At 38.6% G+C, this 21,248-nt stretch overlaps 1 protein-coding gene across 4 annotated transcripts in view; it reads right to left on the reverse strand.

Moving 5' to 3' along the window:
* The window catches only part of CEP135 (centrosomal protein 135), an 85,999-nt gene that overhangs the window by 18,880 nt on the left and 45,871 nt on the right, over positions 1-21,248 (reverse strand). For all 4 annotated transcript variants that reach the window (XR_008502000.1, XM_054484396.1, XM_063664544.1 and 1 more), the window contains 6 exons: positions 16,362-16,477; positions 16,134-16,288; positions 7,436-7,491; positions 5,934-6,102; positions 4,318-4,428; positions 3,852-4,037 (listed from right to left, as the gene is read on the reverse strand). Coding sequence is in view for 3 of the 4 variants with exons in the window: in XM_054484396.1 (XP_054340371.1) it covers positions 3,852-4,037; positions 4,318-4,428; positions 5,934-6,102; positions 7,436-7,491; positions 16,134-16,288; positions 16,362-16,477 (793 nt within the window). In the remaining variant the exon portion in view is untranslated. The remainder of the gene's footprint in view (positions 1-3,851; positions 4,038-4,317; positions 4,429-5,933; positions 6,103-7,435; positions 7,492-16,133; positions 16,289-16,361; positions 16,478-21,248) is intronic.

Consider the following 21,248-nt stretch of genomic DNA (forward strand, 5'->3'; position numbering starts at 1 on the left):
TAGCATCAACTCTAAACCCAAAATCTCATCTAAGCATCATCTGAATCACATATGGGTGAAACTCTGAATATGGACCACATTGGGACAAAATTCTCCTCCATCTACAGACCTATGACACTGGAAAACAAGTAAACTGCTTCCAAAATAAAATGGTGGGATAGGCATACCATAGAAGTCCCACTGTAAAAGGGAGAAAATAAAAGGAATAAAGGAGTTACTAGTCCAAAGTAAGTCTGCAACCAAGCAGGCCGAATCCATTAGATTTCAAAACCCAAAAATAATCATTTGTGCCTTGATTCTCTGGTGCTCTGTTCTCTGAGCCAGCCAGGGGGGCCCCACCCTGTGTCCCACAGGTGCAGTGGCCTTGCCCTCTGAAACCAAGGAGACAGACAGTAGCTCCATCATCTGGACCTGTGATGTCTGGGCTTGTGGTGGTAGCCACAGCCCCACCAGCCTCTGAGTTGCCCTTGGTGGTCTTGCTGGTCTCTGAGCTACCCTTAGAGTCATTCTGTCCTTTTCTTGAAGGTGAACTTGCAGCCAACTAGCTCTGTTGGTCTGTCTTCTGCTAGTAGGATCCCAGAAGTCCAACATCCTTCCTTCATTTCATCCCATTTCTGTTCCTTTCAGTCAAAGCTGGAAGTGATTCTGCTGAGATGATTAATTGGATTCATGAGTCACATATCTAGTCTCTTCATCAAGAGGTTTTCTAGCCATACTCTAGAGCATACTATCTGGATAGGCTAAGAATTTTCCAAAATCATCAAGTCCTGGTTTCTTTTTTTTCCTTTTTTTTGAGACAAGGTCTTACTTTGTCACCCAGGCTGGAGTGCAGTGGCATGATCTCGGCTCACTGCAGCCTTGACCTCCTGGGCTCAGCCCCCCAAGTAGCTGGGACTACAGCCACGTGCCACCATGTTTGGCTAATTTTTTTGTATTTTTTGTAGAGATGGCGTTTTGCCATGTTGTCCAGGCTGGTCTCGAACTCCTGAGCGTAGTTTTTTGGTGGACACAGGTGGATTGCTTGAGCGATCTGCCTGCCCTGACCTTCCAAAGTACTAGGATTACAGGTGTCAGCTACCACACCCTGCTTCATGTCTTGGTTTCTTTTTTGCTTTCCAGTTCCTTGCTCCATTTCTCTCTTTCCTCTCATATTTTACTATAAGTAACAAGGAGAAACCAGGATGTCTCTTCCGCACTTTGCTTGGAAATCTCCTCAGCTAAATATCCGAGTTCATCCCTTACAAATTCTACTTTTCTCCCAACAGTAGACCGTAACTTAGCCAAGTTCTCTGTCACTTTATAACAAGCAACATCTTTTCTCAACACTGTCTGAGACATCACCAGAGGAAACATTCATATTTCTGGCAAAATCCATCCATGACAACATATGTATTTTGTAAATAATAGAAGTTTTCTTTACAGCTCTCACCTCTTCTGAGTCTTCATCACAATTGCCTTTAATGTCCATATTTCTACCAATGATCTCTTCAAGGCAATCTGGGCTTTTTCTGTCAAGCACTTCAAAACTCTCAGTCTCTACTCATTACCCAATTCCAAAGCCACTTTCATATTTTCAGGTGTTTGTTGTAGCAGCAACCCACTTTCTGGTGCTATAATCTGTATTAGTTTCCTAGGGCAGCTATAACAAATGGCCACAAACTGTGTGGCCTAAAAAAATAGAAATTATTCTCTCACAATTCGGTAAGCTGGAAGTCCAAAATTCAGGTGTTGGCAGGTTTGGTTCCTTCTGGAGATGCTGAAGCAGAATCTGTTCTTTGTCTCTCTCCTAGTTTCTGATGGCTACTGGCAGTCCTTGACACTCCTTGACTTCTACACATATCACTCTAATCTTTGCCTCCATCTTTACGTGGTGTTCTCTCCCGTGTTTTCTGTGTCCAAATATCCATTGTCCTATAAAGACATCAGTCCATTGGTCTTAGGGTCTAACCCTAATCCACTATGACCTCATTTTAACTTGATTCCATCTGCAAAGACACTTTTTCCAAATAAGAGACTGGGGCTCAATATATCTTTTTGGAGGCTATAATTCTATCTGCTACAGATAGTCAATACTTTCTCCTGAAAGATAAAAATTATAAAACTATACAAACAAAACAAAAATGACAATAATGGCCAACTATTGTATAACAATCTAACCCGGGGTCCCTATATTTTAACTGAACCCAAATTTTTTATTATGAGATTTTTATCAGACTGTCTTTATGACAAAATCTTATTTAAATCCACATGCAAAAAAATGATGCTGGGCTCTTACCTTATATCATTTGTAAAAATTAACTCAAAATGAAACAAAGACCTGAATATAGGAGCTAAAACTATAAAACTCTTATTAGAAAACATAGGGGAAAAGCTTTATGACATTGCAGTTGGCAATAATTTCTTGGATATGACACCACAAGTATAGGCATCAAAGGAAAAAAAAATTGGACTTCATTTAAATTGAAAACTTCTGTACATCAAAAACTGTTGAAAAGGCAACCCACACAATGGGAGAAAATATTTGCAAATCACATATACACTAAGGTTATTAATCTCCAGAATAAAGAACTTCTACAACAACAATTTAAAACAATCTGATTAAAAAATGAACAAAGGATTTGAATAAACATGTCTCCAAAGAAGATACACAAATCGTCAATAAACAAATGAAAAGATGCTCAACATCACTAACCATTAAGGAAATGCAAATCAGAACCACGAGATACCGCTCCATTCCCATTATGATGGCTCTTATAAAATAAAAAATAAAAAAATTACAAGTGTTGGCAAGGATGTGGAGCAACTGGAACCCTCGTGCATTGCTGGTAGAAATGTAAAATTGTGTAGCACCTAAGGAAAAACCACATGGCTATTCCTCAAAAAATTAAACACAGAATTATCATATGATCCAGTAATTCCATTTCTGGGTATATACCCAAAAGAACTGAAAGCAAGCACCTGAACAGATATATTTGTATACTCATGTTCATAGCAGCATTATTCACAACAGCCAAAAGGTAGAAACAAATCAAATGTCCATTGACAGAGGAATGGCTAAACAAAAATGTGGTACATACATACAATGAAATGTTATTCAGCCTTAAAAAAGGATGAAATTCTGACACATGCTACACAATATGGATGAACCTTGAGGTAAAGTAAACCTTAAGGCTAAGTGAAATCAGTCACAAAAGGACAAATATTGTGTGATTCCACTATATGAGGTACCTAGAGTAATAAAATTCATAGAGACAGAAAGCAGGATGACAAATAATGGTGATAGTTACACAACATTGTGAATGTACTAATGCCACAGAACTGTCTACTTAAAAATGGTTAAAATGGGAAATTTGATGTATGTATCTTTTACTACAAAAAAAAGTAATGGGGCTTCTATGCAAATTATGAGAATGACAGAAATTTACCACTGAACTTGATTTTATCAATGTTTACGACCTCAGGTCAATAAAGTATCTTTGAGGCCGGGTGCAGTGGCTCATGCCTGTAATCCCAGCACTTTGGGAGGCTGAGGCGGGTGGATCACTCAAGGTCAGGAGTTCGAGACCAGCCTGGCCAACATGGTGAAACCCCATCTCTACTAAAACTACAAAAAAATTGGCCAGGTGTGGTGGCACACGCCTATAATCCCAGCTACTCAGGAGGCTGAGACAGAAGAATTGCTTGAACCCAGGAGGTGGGTGCAGTGAGCAGAGATCGTGCCATTGCACTCCAGCCTGGGCAACAGAGTGGGACTTCATCTCAAAAAAAATATATAAATAAAAAAATAAAGTATCTTTGAATGTTTTCTGTTTCACTAAATAACATCTTTACAAAACAAATAAATATATTACCTCTTGAATTTCTTTTTCTAATAGCTCCACTCTTTCTCGAAGATGTCTCCTCTCAGTGTCAATAGAAAGAAGTTCCAGTCGAACTGAGCTGCTTTCTCCCTCAGCTTGATGGGCTTTGACCTCCCAGTCTTCAGCACGGTTATGAAGCATCTGAAATCTATCTAACAAATCTTGATTTTCTTTTTCCTGGTTTAATCATAATAAAGTTGTTTCTAAATTAGTAACTGTCACTTACTGGAACATCTATGTCATAAACACATACACATACACAGCATTCTGTTCTAATTTAGGAAGCATTAGATATCTGTGCAGGTACCATACTAAAATCTATGGGAAAGATAGAAAAAGGCGGTAGGCAGGAGCTCTACTTTAAAATGTTTAATATCTAATTGTAGAGGCACATGAAAAAGTTAAAAAAAAAAAAAAAACCCTCAGTCTTAAATCCAACCTAAATAATATTTTTCACCTTGGCAGCCATTAAGCTCTCCCATCGTGACACCTCTGTTATGTATTTATGAACTCTGCTCTTCATTTCCTCTTTTTCTTGCACTGCTGCTTCCAATTCCAATGAGATTTCCTACAAATCAGAAAATTAAAGACAATCTAAAATGAACACAACACCAAATAAATTTTATTTATATTCAAATAATTCCTTTGGAATTGGAGAATAAGATAGAGTAGGGCAAAAAGAATACTGTTCCTAAGTGTTATTTTCACATATTTTTCCTGGCTGATCTTGTCTTTTTAAAATTTTTCAGACAGAGTCTCATTCTGTTGCCCAGACTGGAGTGCAATGGCGTGATCACAGCTCACTGCAGCCTTGACCTTCTGGGCTCAAGCAATCCTTCCACTTCAGCCCTCCGAGTAGCTGAGACCACAGGCACATGTCACCATACCAGCTAATTTTTTTTTTAAATTTTCTGAGATGAGGTCTCACTATGATGTCCAGCCTGGTCTCAAACTCCTGGGCTCAAGCAATCCTCCCACTTTGGTCTCCGAAAGTGCTGGGATTATAGGTGTGAGCTACCACGCCTGGTCTGATACTGATTTTTTAACCAAACTTTATCACACATTTCCCATAATAGTCCTGATCATGTATCTGGCATTTACACTAAAGGCTAGCTATGGTCAGGGATTGACATTAAAAAACATTCATATTTCATCAATATGCTTTATGCTGAATAATACGGAAAATAATTTTTAAAAAACATAAGATATTTAAAACAGTAAAATCACTGGTTTTCTCAGTACAATCTTTTAAGAAAACAGCACGAACAGAACTAATACCTTTCAGTACTTGCCATTCTAAAACACTCATTCATTTATCTACAGGTATATTTTGGAGCCGACAGAAGCTTGCACAAATAATTAAAACCTACCCTGAGTCTTTAAAACACAGAAACTTTGCTCTGGGAGTGATGCTGATGTCCTCACCCAGTAAAGTAACAATGATTTCTGACATACAGAATTTCATGCTCCCACCTTTAGGTTTCCTTGCAACAAAGACCAAAATGGTGAGAAGACCAGTTGCACCCATTAGACACCCTGCGATATATAGCAGCATTCTAAGCTATGTTTTTTTTTGACAGAGTCTCACTCTGTTGCCCCCCCACCCTTTTTTTTTTTTTTTTTTTTTTAGATGGAGTCTCACTCTGTTGCCCAGGCTGGAGTGCAGTGGCATGATCTTGGCTCATTGCAACCTCCGCCTCCAGGTTCAGGTGATTCTCCTGCCTCAGCCTTCCGAGCAGCTGGGATTACAGGCGCATGCCACCATGCCTGGCTAATTTTTGTATTTTTAGTAGAGATGGGGGTTTCACAATGTTGGCCAGGCTGGTCTCGAACTCCTGACCTCAAGTGATCCAACCACCTCAGCCTCTGAAAGTGCTAAGATTACAGGTGTGAGCCACTGCGCCCGGCCTAAGCTACATTTTTTAATACCCTGATAAACACCATTGTCCTTAATGAATTATTTATGTCACTTATTTTTATATCATTAGATTTTAGAAAAAATATTTAGAGCTTTAATATTTAGCAAACAATGGAAAGTATAAAACTATCAAAATTTATGCCTTGTGTTCATACTTGGTTTTCTCTTGCCATTGTAGCCAGGTCATCTTGCAGTCTTCTGTTTTCCTTAAAAGCGATTTCTCTAGATCTTCCTACTTCATCGAGTTCTTTGTGAGCTGCATCAAGCTGGCGCCGGAGGCTGTTTATCTCACGATCTCGATTAACCAATGTTTCTTTCAGCTGGCTGTTAAATGAGTGATGTGAAACTAATAAAGAAAACTTTTAAAAACTGTAGTTCATTTAAAACAAAACTTATAGTCTAAGTATACTTAGAATACAAATATACTGTGATTATAAGAAATTATAACTGCTGCATTAAGATATCTATTAATTAGGTAGAACAGGTATTTTAGAGCTCTACCAATAATTACATGCAAATGAAGTAAAAAAAAATGTTATTCCAACAGTCAAGTAAACACAGAAAACTTTCAAGTGTTAAAAGTTGAATAGCTTGGGGGCTGGGCGCGGTGGCTCAAACCTGTAATCCCAGCACTTTGGGAGGCCGAGGCGGGCGGATCATGAGGTCAGGAGATCGAGACCATCCTGGCTAACACGGTGAAACCCCGTCTCTACTAAAAATACAAAAAAATAGCCAGGTGTGGTGGCGAGCGCCTGTAGTCCAGCTACTCGGGAGGCTGAGGCAGGAGAATGGCGTGAACCCGGGACGCAGAGCTTGCAATGAGCCGAGATCGCCCCACTGTACTCCAGCCTAGGCAACAGAGCGAGACTCTGTCTCAAAAAAAAAAAAAAAAAGTTGAACAGCTTGAGCCCAGGAGTTCGAGACCAGGCTGGGCAATATAGGGAGATGTCATTTCTACAAAAATTTTTTAAATTAGCTGAGCGTGGTGGCACACGCCTGTAGTCTCAGCTACTCAGAAGGCTGAGGTGGGAGGATCACCTGAGCCTGGGGAGGGTGAGGTTGCCATGAGCAGAGATCTCGCCACTACACTCCAGCCTGTGCGACAGAGTGAGACTTTGTCTCAAAAACAAACAAACAAAAAGTAAAGCACAGATTAAATTGGCAAATATTTATTAAATGTTTATAATCCCCACTATTATATAAAATGTTAAGGGTATATAAAATAAATATAATAAGTGACTTTTTTCTTGAAGTGGCTTACAATCTGTCTAGAGAGACTATACATAAAACGTAAAATTTTGTGACAGTGCTCAAGATAGGTTTAGATGGAGAATAAATTAAAAATTGGCTACTAAAGTAATTTTAAGTTTTAATGATTAGGCTCCAAGTGGCATAATTATAGTAAAAATAAGGAACAAGTAGGTATATAGGAGAATAGTTAATAAGACATAAGTGTTTAGATGTGGATGACAGAAACGGACAGGTTAAAGAGGATAACATATTTTCAAGCTGGAGACTGAGAAAATGATGCTACCATTGACAAAAATGGGGAAATTGAAAGGGAAATTCTTCTATTGTTACAATGCTACTGAATAGATAAAGCTGTATTCACTGAAAATCTCCTAAAAAGCTGGATGTAATTTCATTAATGACTTACTTCACAGATGATTCACACTCTGAGATCATTAGCTTCATTTGAGCAACAGCTTTTTCCTATAGAAATTACAAAAACGTGTAAGATTTTAAACCAAAATGTCTTTAGCTAAATTTATATAACTTGTCATATTCATATAGTTCAAATATGCAGCTCAATTATATAAAGTATGCCTAAAACAAAGCTCCAAGTAAACATATCTCCATGTCCCAATCATACTTCACATAATGGCATGTTTTGACCAACCCTTGAATAGTTTTCTTGAGTTTGCTTTAATGAGATCTGATAAAATCACATTTTGAAGATAAACATTATTTGAAAAAAATGACATTTAAACATTAGAAAATATGGCCCTAGGTCTTAGAAACTTCTACATGGCCAATAATAACTGCATATTTGGGAAACTTCTGGTTCTAAAATGGTGGTGTAGTCACAAGCTGACTTCAATCCTCACAAAGAAAACCAAAAATAAATATACAATGCTAACATTATCATCAGCACTATCCCAGGACTCAAATACGAGGACAAGTCAGTTCCTGGGCCACAGAGACGTAAAAAACCTCTGAGCAGACGGTGACAGAATTGAATTTTCACACCTGTGATGCCCCTTCTCTCAATCTGCCTGGCACCAAGTACCTGGAAAATCTCCCCTAACTCATGGTTTCTACACCGGAAAAAGTGAGATTGAGATGGACAACCAGCTTTTCTACTATCTTGGGTAATTTGGCAGGAGACCTGTTCCATGCCTCAACACACAGGAAACATCATGGATACCTGAAGGGAGACCTGTCCCTGAGGACACCCAGAGACAAAGTGGGGAAGTAGGACTACCTCCTCATCCCTGGAAACTCTTCTCCATTACTCAGCCAAAGACACCCAATCAGAGTGGTAGTTCAGTAACACCATGCTGTAGGAGGTACATTCCACAGGTCCCCTGGGCACAAACCCTTAGCTAGCCCTTCCACACTGCTGGGACATCCCCTTTGGGACCTCCCCATCCCAGATGGGCAGGGGTCTGAGCATTCACTAAAGCCAAGGCAAACTTGGGCTTTAGCCACCATCTAGTGACAAAAAGGAGGCAGTGATCTAGGAAAAAAAGTATAAGAAATTCAATAAAGTTTGAAGAATCTCTAAGCAAACGTAACCAATGAAAACCAAAACAAGCCAGGCTGGGTGTGGTGGTTCAGGCCTGTAATCCCAGCACTTTGGGAGGCTGAGGCAGGTGGATCACCTGAGATCAGGAGTTCGAGACCAGCCTGGCCAACATGGTGAAATGCCATCTCTACTAAAAATACAAAAATTAGCCAGGTGTGGTGTTGCGTGCCTGTAATTCCAGCTACTCGGGAGGCTGAGGCAGGAGAATAACTTGAACTTGGGAGATGGAGGTTGCAGTGAGTTGAGATGATGCCACTGCACTCCAGTCTAGGTGACAGAGCAAGACTCTGCCTCAAAAAACAAAAACGAAACAAAAACAACAACAAAAAACAAGCCAGACAGAGAAGACTGGAGTAAATAACTAATCCTTCAAAGACACATACATCCACAAGAAACAACAGCAAACAGGGGACCATGAACTCTCCAAATGGACAAAGCAAGGAACCAGTGATTGATCCTGACAAGACAGTGACACCTGAGCTCTCTGGCCAAGAATTCAAAATTGAGGTATCAGGGAAATTCAGTGATCCCCAAGATAACACAGAAAATTCAGAAATTTATCAGAAAAAAAATTTTTAATATATTTTTTTGAGACAGGGTCTCATTCTGTCGCCCAGGCTGGAGTGCAGTGGTGTAATCACGGCTCACTGCAGACTCAACCACCTAGGACTCAACGGATCCTCCTGCCTCAGCCTCCCATGTAGTTGGAACCACAGGTGCACATCACCACACTTGGCTCATATCAGAGAAATTTAACAAAGAGGTTGAAATAATAAAAAATGTCAAACAAATCTTAGAATTGAGAAATACACTTCCTGAACTGAAAAATTCATTGGAGGATCTCAACAGGAGAATGGATCAAGGAAAGGCAAGAATCAGTGAGCTTGAAGACAAGCTATTTGAAATTACGCAGTCAAAGGAGAACAACAACAAAAGAATAAAAAGGAACAAAAATTGCCTACAAGATATAGAAAAATACAAAATCTAAGGATTACTGGTGTTCAAGAGGGAGTTGACCAAGATCAAAGGGTAGAAAGCTTACTCAAAGAAATAATAACAAAACACTTTCCAAAACTTGAGAAAGATAAATTTCCTGGTGTACAAAGGTCAGAGAACACCAAAGAGATTCAACTCCAGAAAGACTGCCCCAAAGCATATAATAAACTCTCCAAGGTCAAGGACAAAGATAGGATCCTAAAAGCAAGAAGAGAAAAGCAAATAACACATAAAGGAACTCCAATTCATCTAGAAACAGACTTCTCAAAAGAAACCATACAGGCCAAGAGGAAGTAGACTATCATTTTCAAAGTACTAAAAGAAAAAAACTGCCATACAAGAATATGTTATCCAGCAAAAGTGCCCTTCAAATATGAAGAAGATATAAAGTCCTTCCCAGATAAACAAAAGCTAAGAGAATTCACCACGAACAGGCATAGCTTAAAAGAAATGCTAAGGGAGTTTTTCAATTTGAAAGAAAAAAACTAATGTGCAAAAAGAAAACATTTGAAGGTATAAAACCCACTGGTAAAATTAAATACAGAGACAAACCCAGAATACTCTGATACTGTAGTTGTGGTATACAATCCACTTATAGTTCTAGTATGAAGCCTAAAAATCTAATCTATCAAAAACAATAATAGCTACAGCAACCTGTTAAGAGACAGGCAATATACAAATCTGTAAATTAAGACAACCACAAGTCAAAATGCGAGGGAGATAAAGTGTAGAATTTTTTTTTAGTTATGTCTTTGTGGGTTTTTTGTTTTGTTTGTTTGTTGTTTTTTAGAGACTGGGTCTTGTTCTGTCATCCAGACTTGAAGTGTAATGCTGTGATCATAGCTCATTACAGCCTTAAACTCCTGGGCTCAAGTGATCCTCCTGCCTCAGGCTCCTGAATATCTGGGACTACAGGTACCACCATGCCCAGCTAATTTTTTTATTTTTGTAGAGATGGGGTCTCACTATGTTAAACTTGTGGCCTCAAGCAATCCTCTCATCTTTGTCTCCCGAAGTGTTGGAATTATAGGTGTGAGCCAACATGCCTGGTCTTCTTTGTTTTTATTGTGTGTGTGTAATCTAAGATAAGTTGTCAGTTCTTTAAAATAACTTAGAAAGATATGTTTTGTAAGCCTCATGGTAACCACAGTGTAAAAAGCTATAAAAAGCAATTGATTAAAACACACTACCAGAGAAAATCACTTTATCACGAAGGATGACAATAAGAAGGGAAGAAAGAGAAGAGCTATAAAACAACTAGAAAAGAAGCAAAAAAAAAAAAAAAAAAAGGCAGCATTAAGTCCTTACATATCAATTACAACACTGAATGGAAACTAACTCCATTCTCCAATTAAAAGACTGAGTGTCTGAATGGTTAAAAATAAGACCCAACTATATACTGCCTACAGGAAACCCACTTCACCTATAAAGACACAAATAAGACTGAAAGTGAATGGATGGAAAAAGATATTTCATGCAAGCAAAAAACAGAAGGAGTAGCTTTACTTATATCATATATATAAAGTAGCCTACAAGTCAAAGATTATAAAGAGACAACAAAGGTCACTATATAGAATTATAAAGGGGTCAATACAGAAAGAGAGTATAATAATTATACATATTTATGCACCCAACACCAGGTTCTCAGGTATATAAAGCAAACATTAATAGATCTAAAAAGAGAGACAGACTGCAATACGATAATGGTAGGGGACTTCACCACCCCACTATCAGTAATGGACAGATCACGTTGACATAAAATCAACAAAGAAACATTGGAGTTACTCTATACACTAGACAAATATGCCCAACTGACATTTACAGAACATTTCACCCAACTGCTGCAGAATAAATTCCTTTTATCGGCACATGGAACGTTCTACAGAATAGACCATAGTTCATGCCACAAAACAAGTTTCAACACATTCAAGAAAGTAGAAAGCATATCAAGTATCTTTTCTGAATAAACCGGAATAAAACTAGAAATCAATAAGAGAAACGCTGGAAACTACACAAACATATGGAAATTAAACAACAGTTGCTCTCGAATGACCAATGGGTCAATGAAGAAATTAAAAAGGCAATTAAAAAAATTCTTGAAACAAATGAAAAGGGAAATATAATGTACCAAAATCTATGAAATACAGCAAAAACAGTGCTAAGAGGGAAGTTTATAGCAATAAATGTCTGTATCAAAAAAGTTGAGGCTGAGCATGGTGGCTCACGCCTGTAATCCCAGCACTTGGGGAGGCTGAGCCAGAGGACTGCTTGAGACTAGGAGTTGGACACCAACCTGGGAAACATGGTAAGACACCGTTCTCTACAAAAAAATTAAAAATTAGCTGGGCATGGTAGTACATGTCTGTAGTACCAGCTAATTGGGAGGCTGAGGTAGGAGGATTGCTTGTGTCTGAAAGGTCAAGGCTGCAATGAGCCATGATCTTGCTCCTGCACTTCAGCCTGGGCAATAGAGTGAGACCCTGTCTCAAAAAAAAAGATTTCAAATAAACAACCTAGTGATGATGTACCTCAACTAGAAAGACTTCGAATAAACAAACTAGTGATGATGTACCTCAACCAGAAACTAGAAAGGAACTAGAAAAGCCAGAACAAACCAAACCCCAAGTTAGTAGAAGGCCAGAAAGAATAAAGATCAGAGCAAAAATAAATGGAATTGAGATGAAAATACAAAAGATTGGCTGGGTGTGGTGGCTCACACCTGTAATCTCAGCACTTTGGAAGGCCGAGGCAGGCGGATCACGAGGTCAGGAGATCGAGACCATCCTGGCTAACATGGTGAAACCCCGTCTCTACTAAAAATACAAAAAGAAATTAGCCAGGTGTGGTGGTGGGTGCCTACAGTCCCAGCTACTCAGGAGGCTGAGGCAGGAGAATGGCGTGAACCCGGGAGGCGGAGCTTGCAGTGAGCCAAGATCGCGCCACTGCACTCCACCCTGGGCGACAAAGTGAGACTCTGTCTCAAAAAAAAAAAAAAAAAAAAAATACAAAAGATCAATGAAATGAAAAGTTGGTTTTTAAAAAAGATAAACAAAAATCAACAAACCTTTAAGGTTGACTAATAAAAAAAGAGAGAAGACCCAATAAATAAAATCAGAAACAAAAAAGGGGACATAACTGTGACCACAGAAAATACAAGGAATCATGAAAGACAATTACAATCACATGTCAGCAAATTGGAAAACCTAGAAGAAATGGAGAAATTCCTGGACACTTACAAGCTACCAAGTTTGAACCATGAAGAAACAGAAAACTTCAACAAACCAATAGCATGTAATAAGATAGATGCTGTAATAAAAATCTTCCACAAAAGAAAAGTCCAGGACCTAATGGCTTCACTGCCGAACTCTACCGAACATCTAAAGAACTAATACCAATTCCTGCTCAAACTCTTCAAGGAAATTGACAAGGGTGGAATACTTCCAAATTCATTCTACAAGGCCTGCATTATCTTGATACCAAAACCAGACAAAAACACAACAAAAAAAGAAAACTACAGGCCTATATCATTGATGCAAATACATGCAAAAATCCTCAACAGAATACTAGCAAACTAAATTCAACAATACTTTTTAAATAAATTAAAAAGATCATTCACCATGATCAAGTGGGATTCATCCCAAGGATGCAAGGATGGTTCAACATGCACAATCAATAAATGTGATACATTAACAGAAGCAAGAAGAGAAACCATATAAATCATTTCAATAGATGCTGAAAAAGCATTCAATAAGTTGCAACATCCCGTTATTGTAAAAACCCTCAACAAAGGGTACAGAAAGAAAATACCTCAAAATAACAAAGGCCTAACCCTAGGGCCAACATAATATTGAATGGGGAAAACTTGAAACCCTCTCCTCTAAGATCTGGAACAAGCCAAGGATGCCCACTTTCACACTTTTATTCAACATAATCCTGGAAGTCCTGGCCAGAACAATTAGTCAAGAGAAAGAAAAAAAGGGCATCCAAATTGAAAAGAAGAAGTCAAATTAGCCTTATATGCAGACCACATGTTCTTGTATTTAGAAAAACCTTAAGATTCCACTAAAAAACTGTTGGAACTGATAAGCAAATTCAGTAAGTTGCATGATACAAAATCAAGATTACAAAAATCAACAGCATTTTTATACTCCAACAGCAATCTGAAAAATAAATCAACAAAACAATTCCATTTACAATAGCTGCAAAGAATAGAAAATACCTAGGAATCAATTTAACCAAATATATGAAAGATCCATACAAGGAAAACTACAAAACACTGATGAAAGAAATAGAAGAGGTCATAAAAAAAATGGAAGGATATTCCATACTCATGGATTGAAGGAATTAATGTTGCTAAAATGATAATAATACCCAAAGCAATTTACAGATTCAGTGTAATCCCTATTAGAACATGATCAACATTCCTCACAGATATAGAAAAAAAAATCCTCAAATAAATTGGAACCACTAAAGACCCCAAATAGCAATCCTGAGCAAAAAAACAAAGCTGGAGATTGCACTAACTGACTTCAAAATATATGATACAGCTATCCAATCAGCATGGTATTGGTGTAAAAACAAGACACAGACCAACAGAACATAATAGGGGACCCAGATATAAATCCACACATTTAAAGCCAACTCATTTTCAACAAGATGCCAAGAACATACAATGGGGACAGGGCAGTCTTTTCAATAAATGGTGCTGGGAAAACTGGATAACCATATACAGAATAATGAAACTGGATCCCTATCTCTCACCATATACAAAACTCAAATCAAAGTGGATTAAAGACTCAAATCCATGACCTGAAACTATGGAACTACTAGAAGAAAATGTTGGGGAAATGCTCTAGGACATTGGTGTGGACAAATATTGTTTGTGTAAGACTTTAAAAGCACAGGCAACAAAAGTAGAAAGAGACAAATGGGATTACAATAAGCCAAATAGGTTCTGCACAGCATTGGAAACAATTAATAAAGTGAAGAGACAACCTACAGAATGGGAGAAAATATCTGCAAACTATCCATCTGACAAGGGATTAATAACCAGAACATACAAGGAGCTCAAACAACTCAATAGCAAAAAAACTCCAAATAATCCAATTTTAAAATGGGCAAAGATTTTCATAGACAGTTCTCAAAAGAAAATATACAGATGGCCAAAAAGCATGTGAAAAAATGCTCAACATGACTAATTATCAGAGAAATGCAAATTAAAACCACAATGAGATATCGTCTCACCCCAGTTAGAATGCTTTTTATCAAAAAGATGGGGAATAACAGATGCTGGCAAGGATATGGAGAAACAGGAACTCTTGTACACTGTTGGTGGGAATGTAAATTAGTACAGCCACTATGGAAAACAGTGTATGAAGGTTCCTCAAAAAACTAAAACTAGAACTACCATATGATCCCGCAATTCCACTACTGAGTAAATATCTGAAAGAGAGGAAACCAATATATCGAAGAAATATCTGCCCCCGGTATATATACACAGGAATTATTATTCAGCCAGGAAAATGAATGAAATGCTGTCATTTGCAGCAACATGGATGGACCTGGAGGTCATGATGTTAAGTGAAACATGTCAAGCACAGAAAGACAAATATCGTTTGTTCTCACCCATACGTGGGTGCTAAAAAGTGGATCTCATGAAGACAGAGAGTAGACTGGTGGTTACCAAAGACCAGTAAAAGGATGAGGGAGGAGGCATGAAGAGAGGTTGATTAATGGGCACAAATATACACTTAGAAGAAACAAGACCTGGTGTTCGAGAGATATCAACAGGGTGACTCCAGTTAACACTAATCCAGCGCACATTTCAAAACAGCTAAAAGAGAGTAATTCACACATTCCTAGCATAAGAAAAAAATAAAGTGATAAATATCCCAATTGCCCTGACTTGATTATATGAATGTCTCAAATTATCATGTGTAACCCAAAAATATGTACATCTCATATGTACCAATAAAAGTACATAAACTTTTTATTTATTTATTTATTTTGAGGCAGGGTCTTGCTCTGTTACTCAGGCTGGAGTGCAGTGGCATGATCTCAGCTCAGTGCAATCTCCGTCCCTGGGCTCAAGTGATCCTCCCACCTCAGCTTCCTGAGCAACTGGGACCACAGATGCACACCACCACACCTAGCTAATTTTTTGTATTTTTGGTAGAGATGGAGTCTCACTACGTGGCCCAGGCTTGTCTTGAACTCCTGAGCTCAAGCAATCCTCCCACCTCAGCCTCCCAAAGTGCTGGGATTGCAGGTGTGAGCCACCACATCCTGCCAAAAGTAAATAAACCTTTAAAAAAAGAAATGAATAAGTGAAAATACAATAATCTTTTCCGGCTAGAAGTAGTGGCTCATGCCTGTAATTCCAATTGCTGAGGTGGGGGGATTCCTTGAGCCCAAGAGATAGGGGTTGCAGTGAGCTGTGATCATGCCACTGCACTCCAGCCTGAGTGACAGAGTGAGACCCCATCTCAAAACAACAACAAAAAAACTGTTCTGTTTGGATGCTGGAAAATTATATTAAACAATCACATACTTTATTTGCTAGGTTTTCTTGCAAATTTGCAATCTTTTCTGTCTTCTCATCTACAGTCTCCTGGAGAAAGTCTTTTTCTTTATCAATAACACCAATAGTCTTTTTCATTACATGAGCCTCCTCATCCTGTGAAGTCATCTTAAGGTTTAGTTCATCTACAAATGAAAAGAAATGTTTGTTAGACAAAGTACATTAGGATTAGCAGAAACAAAATTTTAAAACATTTACCTATCTTTTCCTCCAGTATTTTAATTTGTGTTTGGGCTGATTCAAGTTCACCTCTTTTTATGGAAAGTCGGTGCTGATAGTCATCAACTGACCGCTGTAGCTGCTCATTTACTATCCTAAAGAATCAATGGACAAAAACAAATGGTATTCTTTATCTCTCATAGAAATACTTTTAAAAAATGAGATTTCTTAAAAATATTTTGATGTCTTATTTTTAAAGTTTGCTATTTTTTATTTTAAAGCTCCTCCAGTAAAATCTATGGCATTATACATTATTATTTCTTGCTGTCCACTATTCTTCTCCAAAATGGTTCCATCTTCCTAAAAATAATATAGTATAAAAATCAAATTAATTGTGTGCTCTTTTCTAGAAGCTTCTTGGTAGTTTTAAAGCTCTTCTTAGTTTACTAATGTTAACCCCCTTTCCTTTAAATCTTTTTCCAATAGTGGAGGCAAAGGAAAAATCCTGTTCCTACAGTATGACCTGGCATTTCAAAGCACTATCCATGAATCCTAACCATCTCAACCAGTGAGCTCTTTTTTTTTGTTTGTTTGAGGCAGGGTCTCCCTCTGACACACAGGCTGGAGTGCAGTGGTGAGATCTCAGCTCACTGCAACCTCTGCCTCCTGGGCTCAGGTGATCCTCCCACCTCAGCATCCCTAGAGGCTGGGACTACAGACATGGACCACCACACCTGTCTAATTTTTCTATTTTTAGTAGAGATGGGGTTTTACCATGTTGCCCAGGCTGGTCTCAAACTCCTGAGCTCAAGCAATCCACCTGCCTCGGTCTCCCAAAGTGCTGGGATTACAGGCGTGAGACACCATTCCCAGCCCTGACCTGTGAACTTTTAATATTGCTTCTTATCTGACTTTTTGGCCGGGCAGTCAAATGGAGTGACAGAAAGCAGGGAAAGTAGGCATTTCCTGCAGATTAAAGACTTGGTTCAGGGAGCAAAAGAAAGGATGTACAGAGGCCTACATGGTTAATGACAAAGATGATTTCAGAGAAATCTCTTACTGATCAGTAGGATTATTTGTCAGAAGTAATGTTCCTGGAAGGTTTAACAGTAAAAATTTGCTTTCATGTCATGCAGAGTCTTCAGAACACTTTTAGCCCTGACCTGAGACTTCACAATCCTGCCTTGCTGAAAAGACATGGCTCTCACCTCAGAGTATTTATTAGGAATTTCCATGGATTCCTTTTAGGTTTCCTTTGAGGAATAAGACACGGAAAAAGATAGTGAGGGTAGCTTAGCTTAGAATCGCCTAAAGGGAAGGAGGTTTGAATTCCAAAACCACGAATAAGAAGGGACATCTTTATAGGAATGAAGAAGTTTTACTGGCAGTATTGAGGTATTCTGAAAGACAAAACACGTGACCCTGACTGTTCTAATAGCAAGTGAATGGTGATCAAGAGGTAGGGAGGAGAGTTAAGTTGGGACTGATTTATTTAGACTTGCAAAACTAAACAAAACCAAGTTAGAAAGACATTAGGTTCAAGCAATCTTACTTCCTAAAATTATGTGTGAGGTTCAGGTTCAGGTGACTGCACCGTATTCACGCTATTCCTAAAAGCTAGAACTGCTGTTCCATGGGATATAACAACAGAGAGTGGTACTTTGTACATATTAGCTCATTTATTCCTAGAACAGTACCATAATTAGGATGGTTCCATAATTAGAACTATTATCCCAACTGAATAATAGTAATAGTAAGTAAGGGCAAAGAAAAGATGCAAATTAAGGCTAGTCTAACATTATAACAATGTTCTTCTACTACATCATAATGGCTTCTTTGCAGAATATAAGAAGGCCAACATCCTCTACGTGAAAGAGAAAATGCCTGCCAGGAAGCTATACGGAGTCCTTTCAAAAACAGAATGGCCCGCAGAATTCCTAATGAAGGACACTGAGCAGTTGGCAGTGCTTGAAATTCCAGGTAGAAATGTAAAGACTGCTTTATATCTAACTTCATAAAGCAGGGTGACTTCCTAATGAAAGTGGGGTTGACAAAGGCAGGATCACATCTTGATTGATACATATACATATAAAGGAAGCCCTTAGGTGGGCCCTAAAAGTAGCTTTGTCTTTTTATATTCTAGGGTAGAAAGAAAAGAAAAGAGAGACTAGATACCAGACCTTCAACGTAACTTTTCTGACCGAAGTTTTGCTAAGATAAAGGTCCTCTCAACGAAACAGTTGAGGTGTAAAAGTCATAGGAGAGAATAGTTGAGTGACTGCCATTATTAGTTGTTCATAATGGTGTTTGGAAAGGAAATTTTGAGAATCAAGTTAGGAAAAATGAACCAGTTTCTTAGCTTCGAAAATGCTATAAACGTAGCAAAGGGAAGTAACAACTTCTCACCAGAGAGTGAAGCAATAAAAATGAACTTAAGTTCTGGCTCTCCACTTAGCAGATGTGACTGGGTAGAGGTCCATCTCTTTGAGATTCGAATTCCTCAGTTATATTATATTACATGGAGCTATGCATGATCTCATTTAGGGGACAAAGGTAATTATTTCCATCATGATGCAGTAAATTTTAAACAAAGACAGCATCTTAAAGGATCCTCTGTTCATAAGAAGTGTTCAAGTTCTAAAATGGAGCTAAAGCACCATCTAAGAAAGGAATGATAGGTTTGGAATTTTAATGGCCTATTAGGAAAAAAAAAAAAAAAAGACAGAGACTGATGTGGTATCCCTGTTTTTATTTTAGATTTCTCCCAGGAGTCTATGGTTATAGCCTACCACTAAGAAAGACGAATAAATATCATCTCCTGATCAGCCAGAGAGGGAAAAGAAATTAGGACTGGATTTTCTTTTAGATTTCTGGATGGGGATGATGGTTGTAACTGGTGGCCCTAGATCCCTTGACCCTTTCAATTCTAGATCCACAAACTCAGCCATCCTCACTCAGGGCTCTGGTTCCTCTTCCTGTCCTGGTAGAAAAAAAAATGTTAGGAATGCCCAGAAGACAGTTCTTAAGCATCCAGATAACTTATGAGTCTTCTTTAGCTTATCTAAAATGGTCCTCTCTTGAGCCCAGGAGTTCAAGAACAGCCTGGACAACATTGTGAGACCCTGTCTCCACAAAAATTTTTAAAAATTAGCTGAGTGTAGTGGTGCATGCCTATAGTCCCAGCTACTCAGGAGGCTGAGGTGGGAGGACTGCTTGAGCCAGGAGGTCAAGGTTTCAGTGAACCATGATTGTGCCACTGCACTCCAGCCTGACAGAGTGAGACCCTGTCTCAAAATAAGTAAAATAAAATAAAATGGTTATCAATTACCTTAACAAATAAATACTTCTCATGGGAGACTAGTTACATTTGGTTTTCTGAATACACCTAAAGAAATCCTAGTAAAACAACTAATATATATGGGCTACAGTTTATGGGTCATTTCCAGGAAAATCTGCTATAGCATCTATTTGATCATAGATAAGAGTATACCCTCTGGTTTTGAACATACACAGATAAAGACTAAGGTGAACTGAGGACAGTCTGACAGCATTTTCAGCTGCAGGATTCTCATTGTTTAGAGCCTCATAGCTGGCAGTTGTGAGGCTTAAGGATGTTTACTAGGGGGTTGACTGAGAAAACTGAGTTGTCTAACTGGGCTGGAAACAATTTTTCCTTGAGCAGGGGTTGACAAACTACAGCCGGATGCCAAATTCTGTAAGGCCTGAGTGGTATAAATGGTTTTTACATGTTTAAATGGTTTTTACATGTTTACATGACTAAAAAAATTTTCAATAGAAAATTATTATTTAGTGACATATGAAAATTATATGAAATCCAAATTTCAGTGTTCATACCACACTACTTCATTTTATATATTGCCTAGGGCTACTTTCAAGCTACAAGGGCAGTGTTAAGCAGGTGTGACATAAACTATATAGCCCGCACAGTCTAACAGGGTGTCCAAGCGAGATAATACAGTCACAGGTTCTTAGGTTCTGTTTCTGGTTGGGCCAGTAAAGTCTCTTCCTCATCCCTCTGTTTTGCTTATTACTAGAGACAGACTAAAAACCATGGCTTCAGGCTGCTGAAAGCCTAAAACAAAACAAAACAGACAGCAACAAAATACGGTGGGTTGGATAAGCTTGGTCTAAAATATTGACTCTTGTCTATTTACAAAAAAAAAAAAAAAAAAAAGACTGTTGACCTCAGCTCTAAAGACTGGCTAGCAAGCTCCAGGGGACTAACCTTTCTGGGTAGACAAAAGTTCCTTTACAGCATTCTGTAGCTTTGATCTGGGGTATAAAATGCCAGATCTCATTAAATGCTGTAATTAAAGGGAGATGACAGTAATTTAACTTTAAAACATGGTTAAAAGTGAGATTTTATATTATGTGCTCTGACAATAGACAAAGACACTAGACAAAAGATTATCTATTTGGACAATTAAACTATGCTTAGGTCAGGCACGGTGGCTCACGCCTGTAATCCCAGCACTTTGGGAGGCCCAGGCGGATGGATCACATGAGGTCAGGTGTTTGAGACCAGCCTGGCCAACATGGTGAAACCCCTTCTCTACTAAAAATACAAAAGTTAGCCAGGCATGGTGGCAGGCGCCTGTAATCCCAGCTACTCGGGAGGCTGAGGCAGGAGAATTGCTTGAACCTGGGAGGTGGAGGTTGCAGTGAGCCAAGATCGTGCCATTAAGCTCCAGCGTGGGCAACAGAGCAAGACTCCATCTCAAAAAAAAAAAAAAAAAAAGATTATGCTTGATATAGAAAAGCCTGTTTGTTGGTAATAAAATGTGGTGGAAAAAGCCTGATGCAGGAAGGGAGAAAGAAGATGGGTACCTCAGGGGGATGGAAAGGAACATATGCCTTATCTATCTGAGACAGTCTCACTCTGTCACCCAGGCTGGAGTACAGTGG

This window comes from Pongo pygmaeus, chromosome 3 (assembly GCF_028885625.2).
Source record: "Pongo pygmaeus isolate AG05252 chromosome 3, NHGRI_mPonPyg2-v2.0_pri, whole genome shotgun sequence".
Taxonomy (NCBI): domain Eukaryota; kingdom Metazoa; phylum Chordata; class Mammalia; order Primates; family Hominidae; genus Pongo; species Pongo pygmaeus.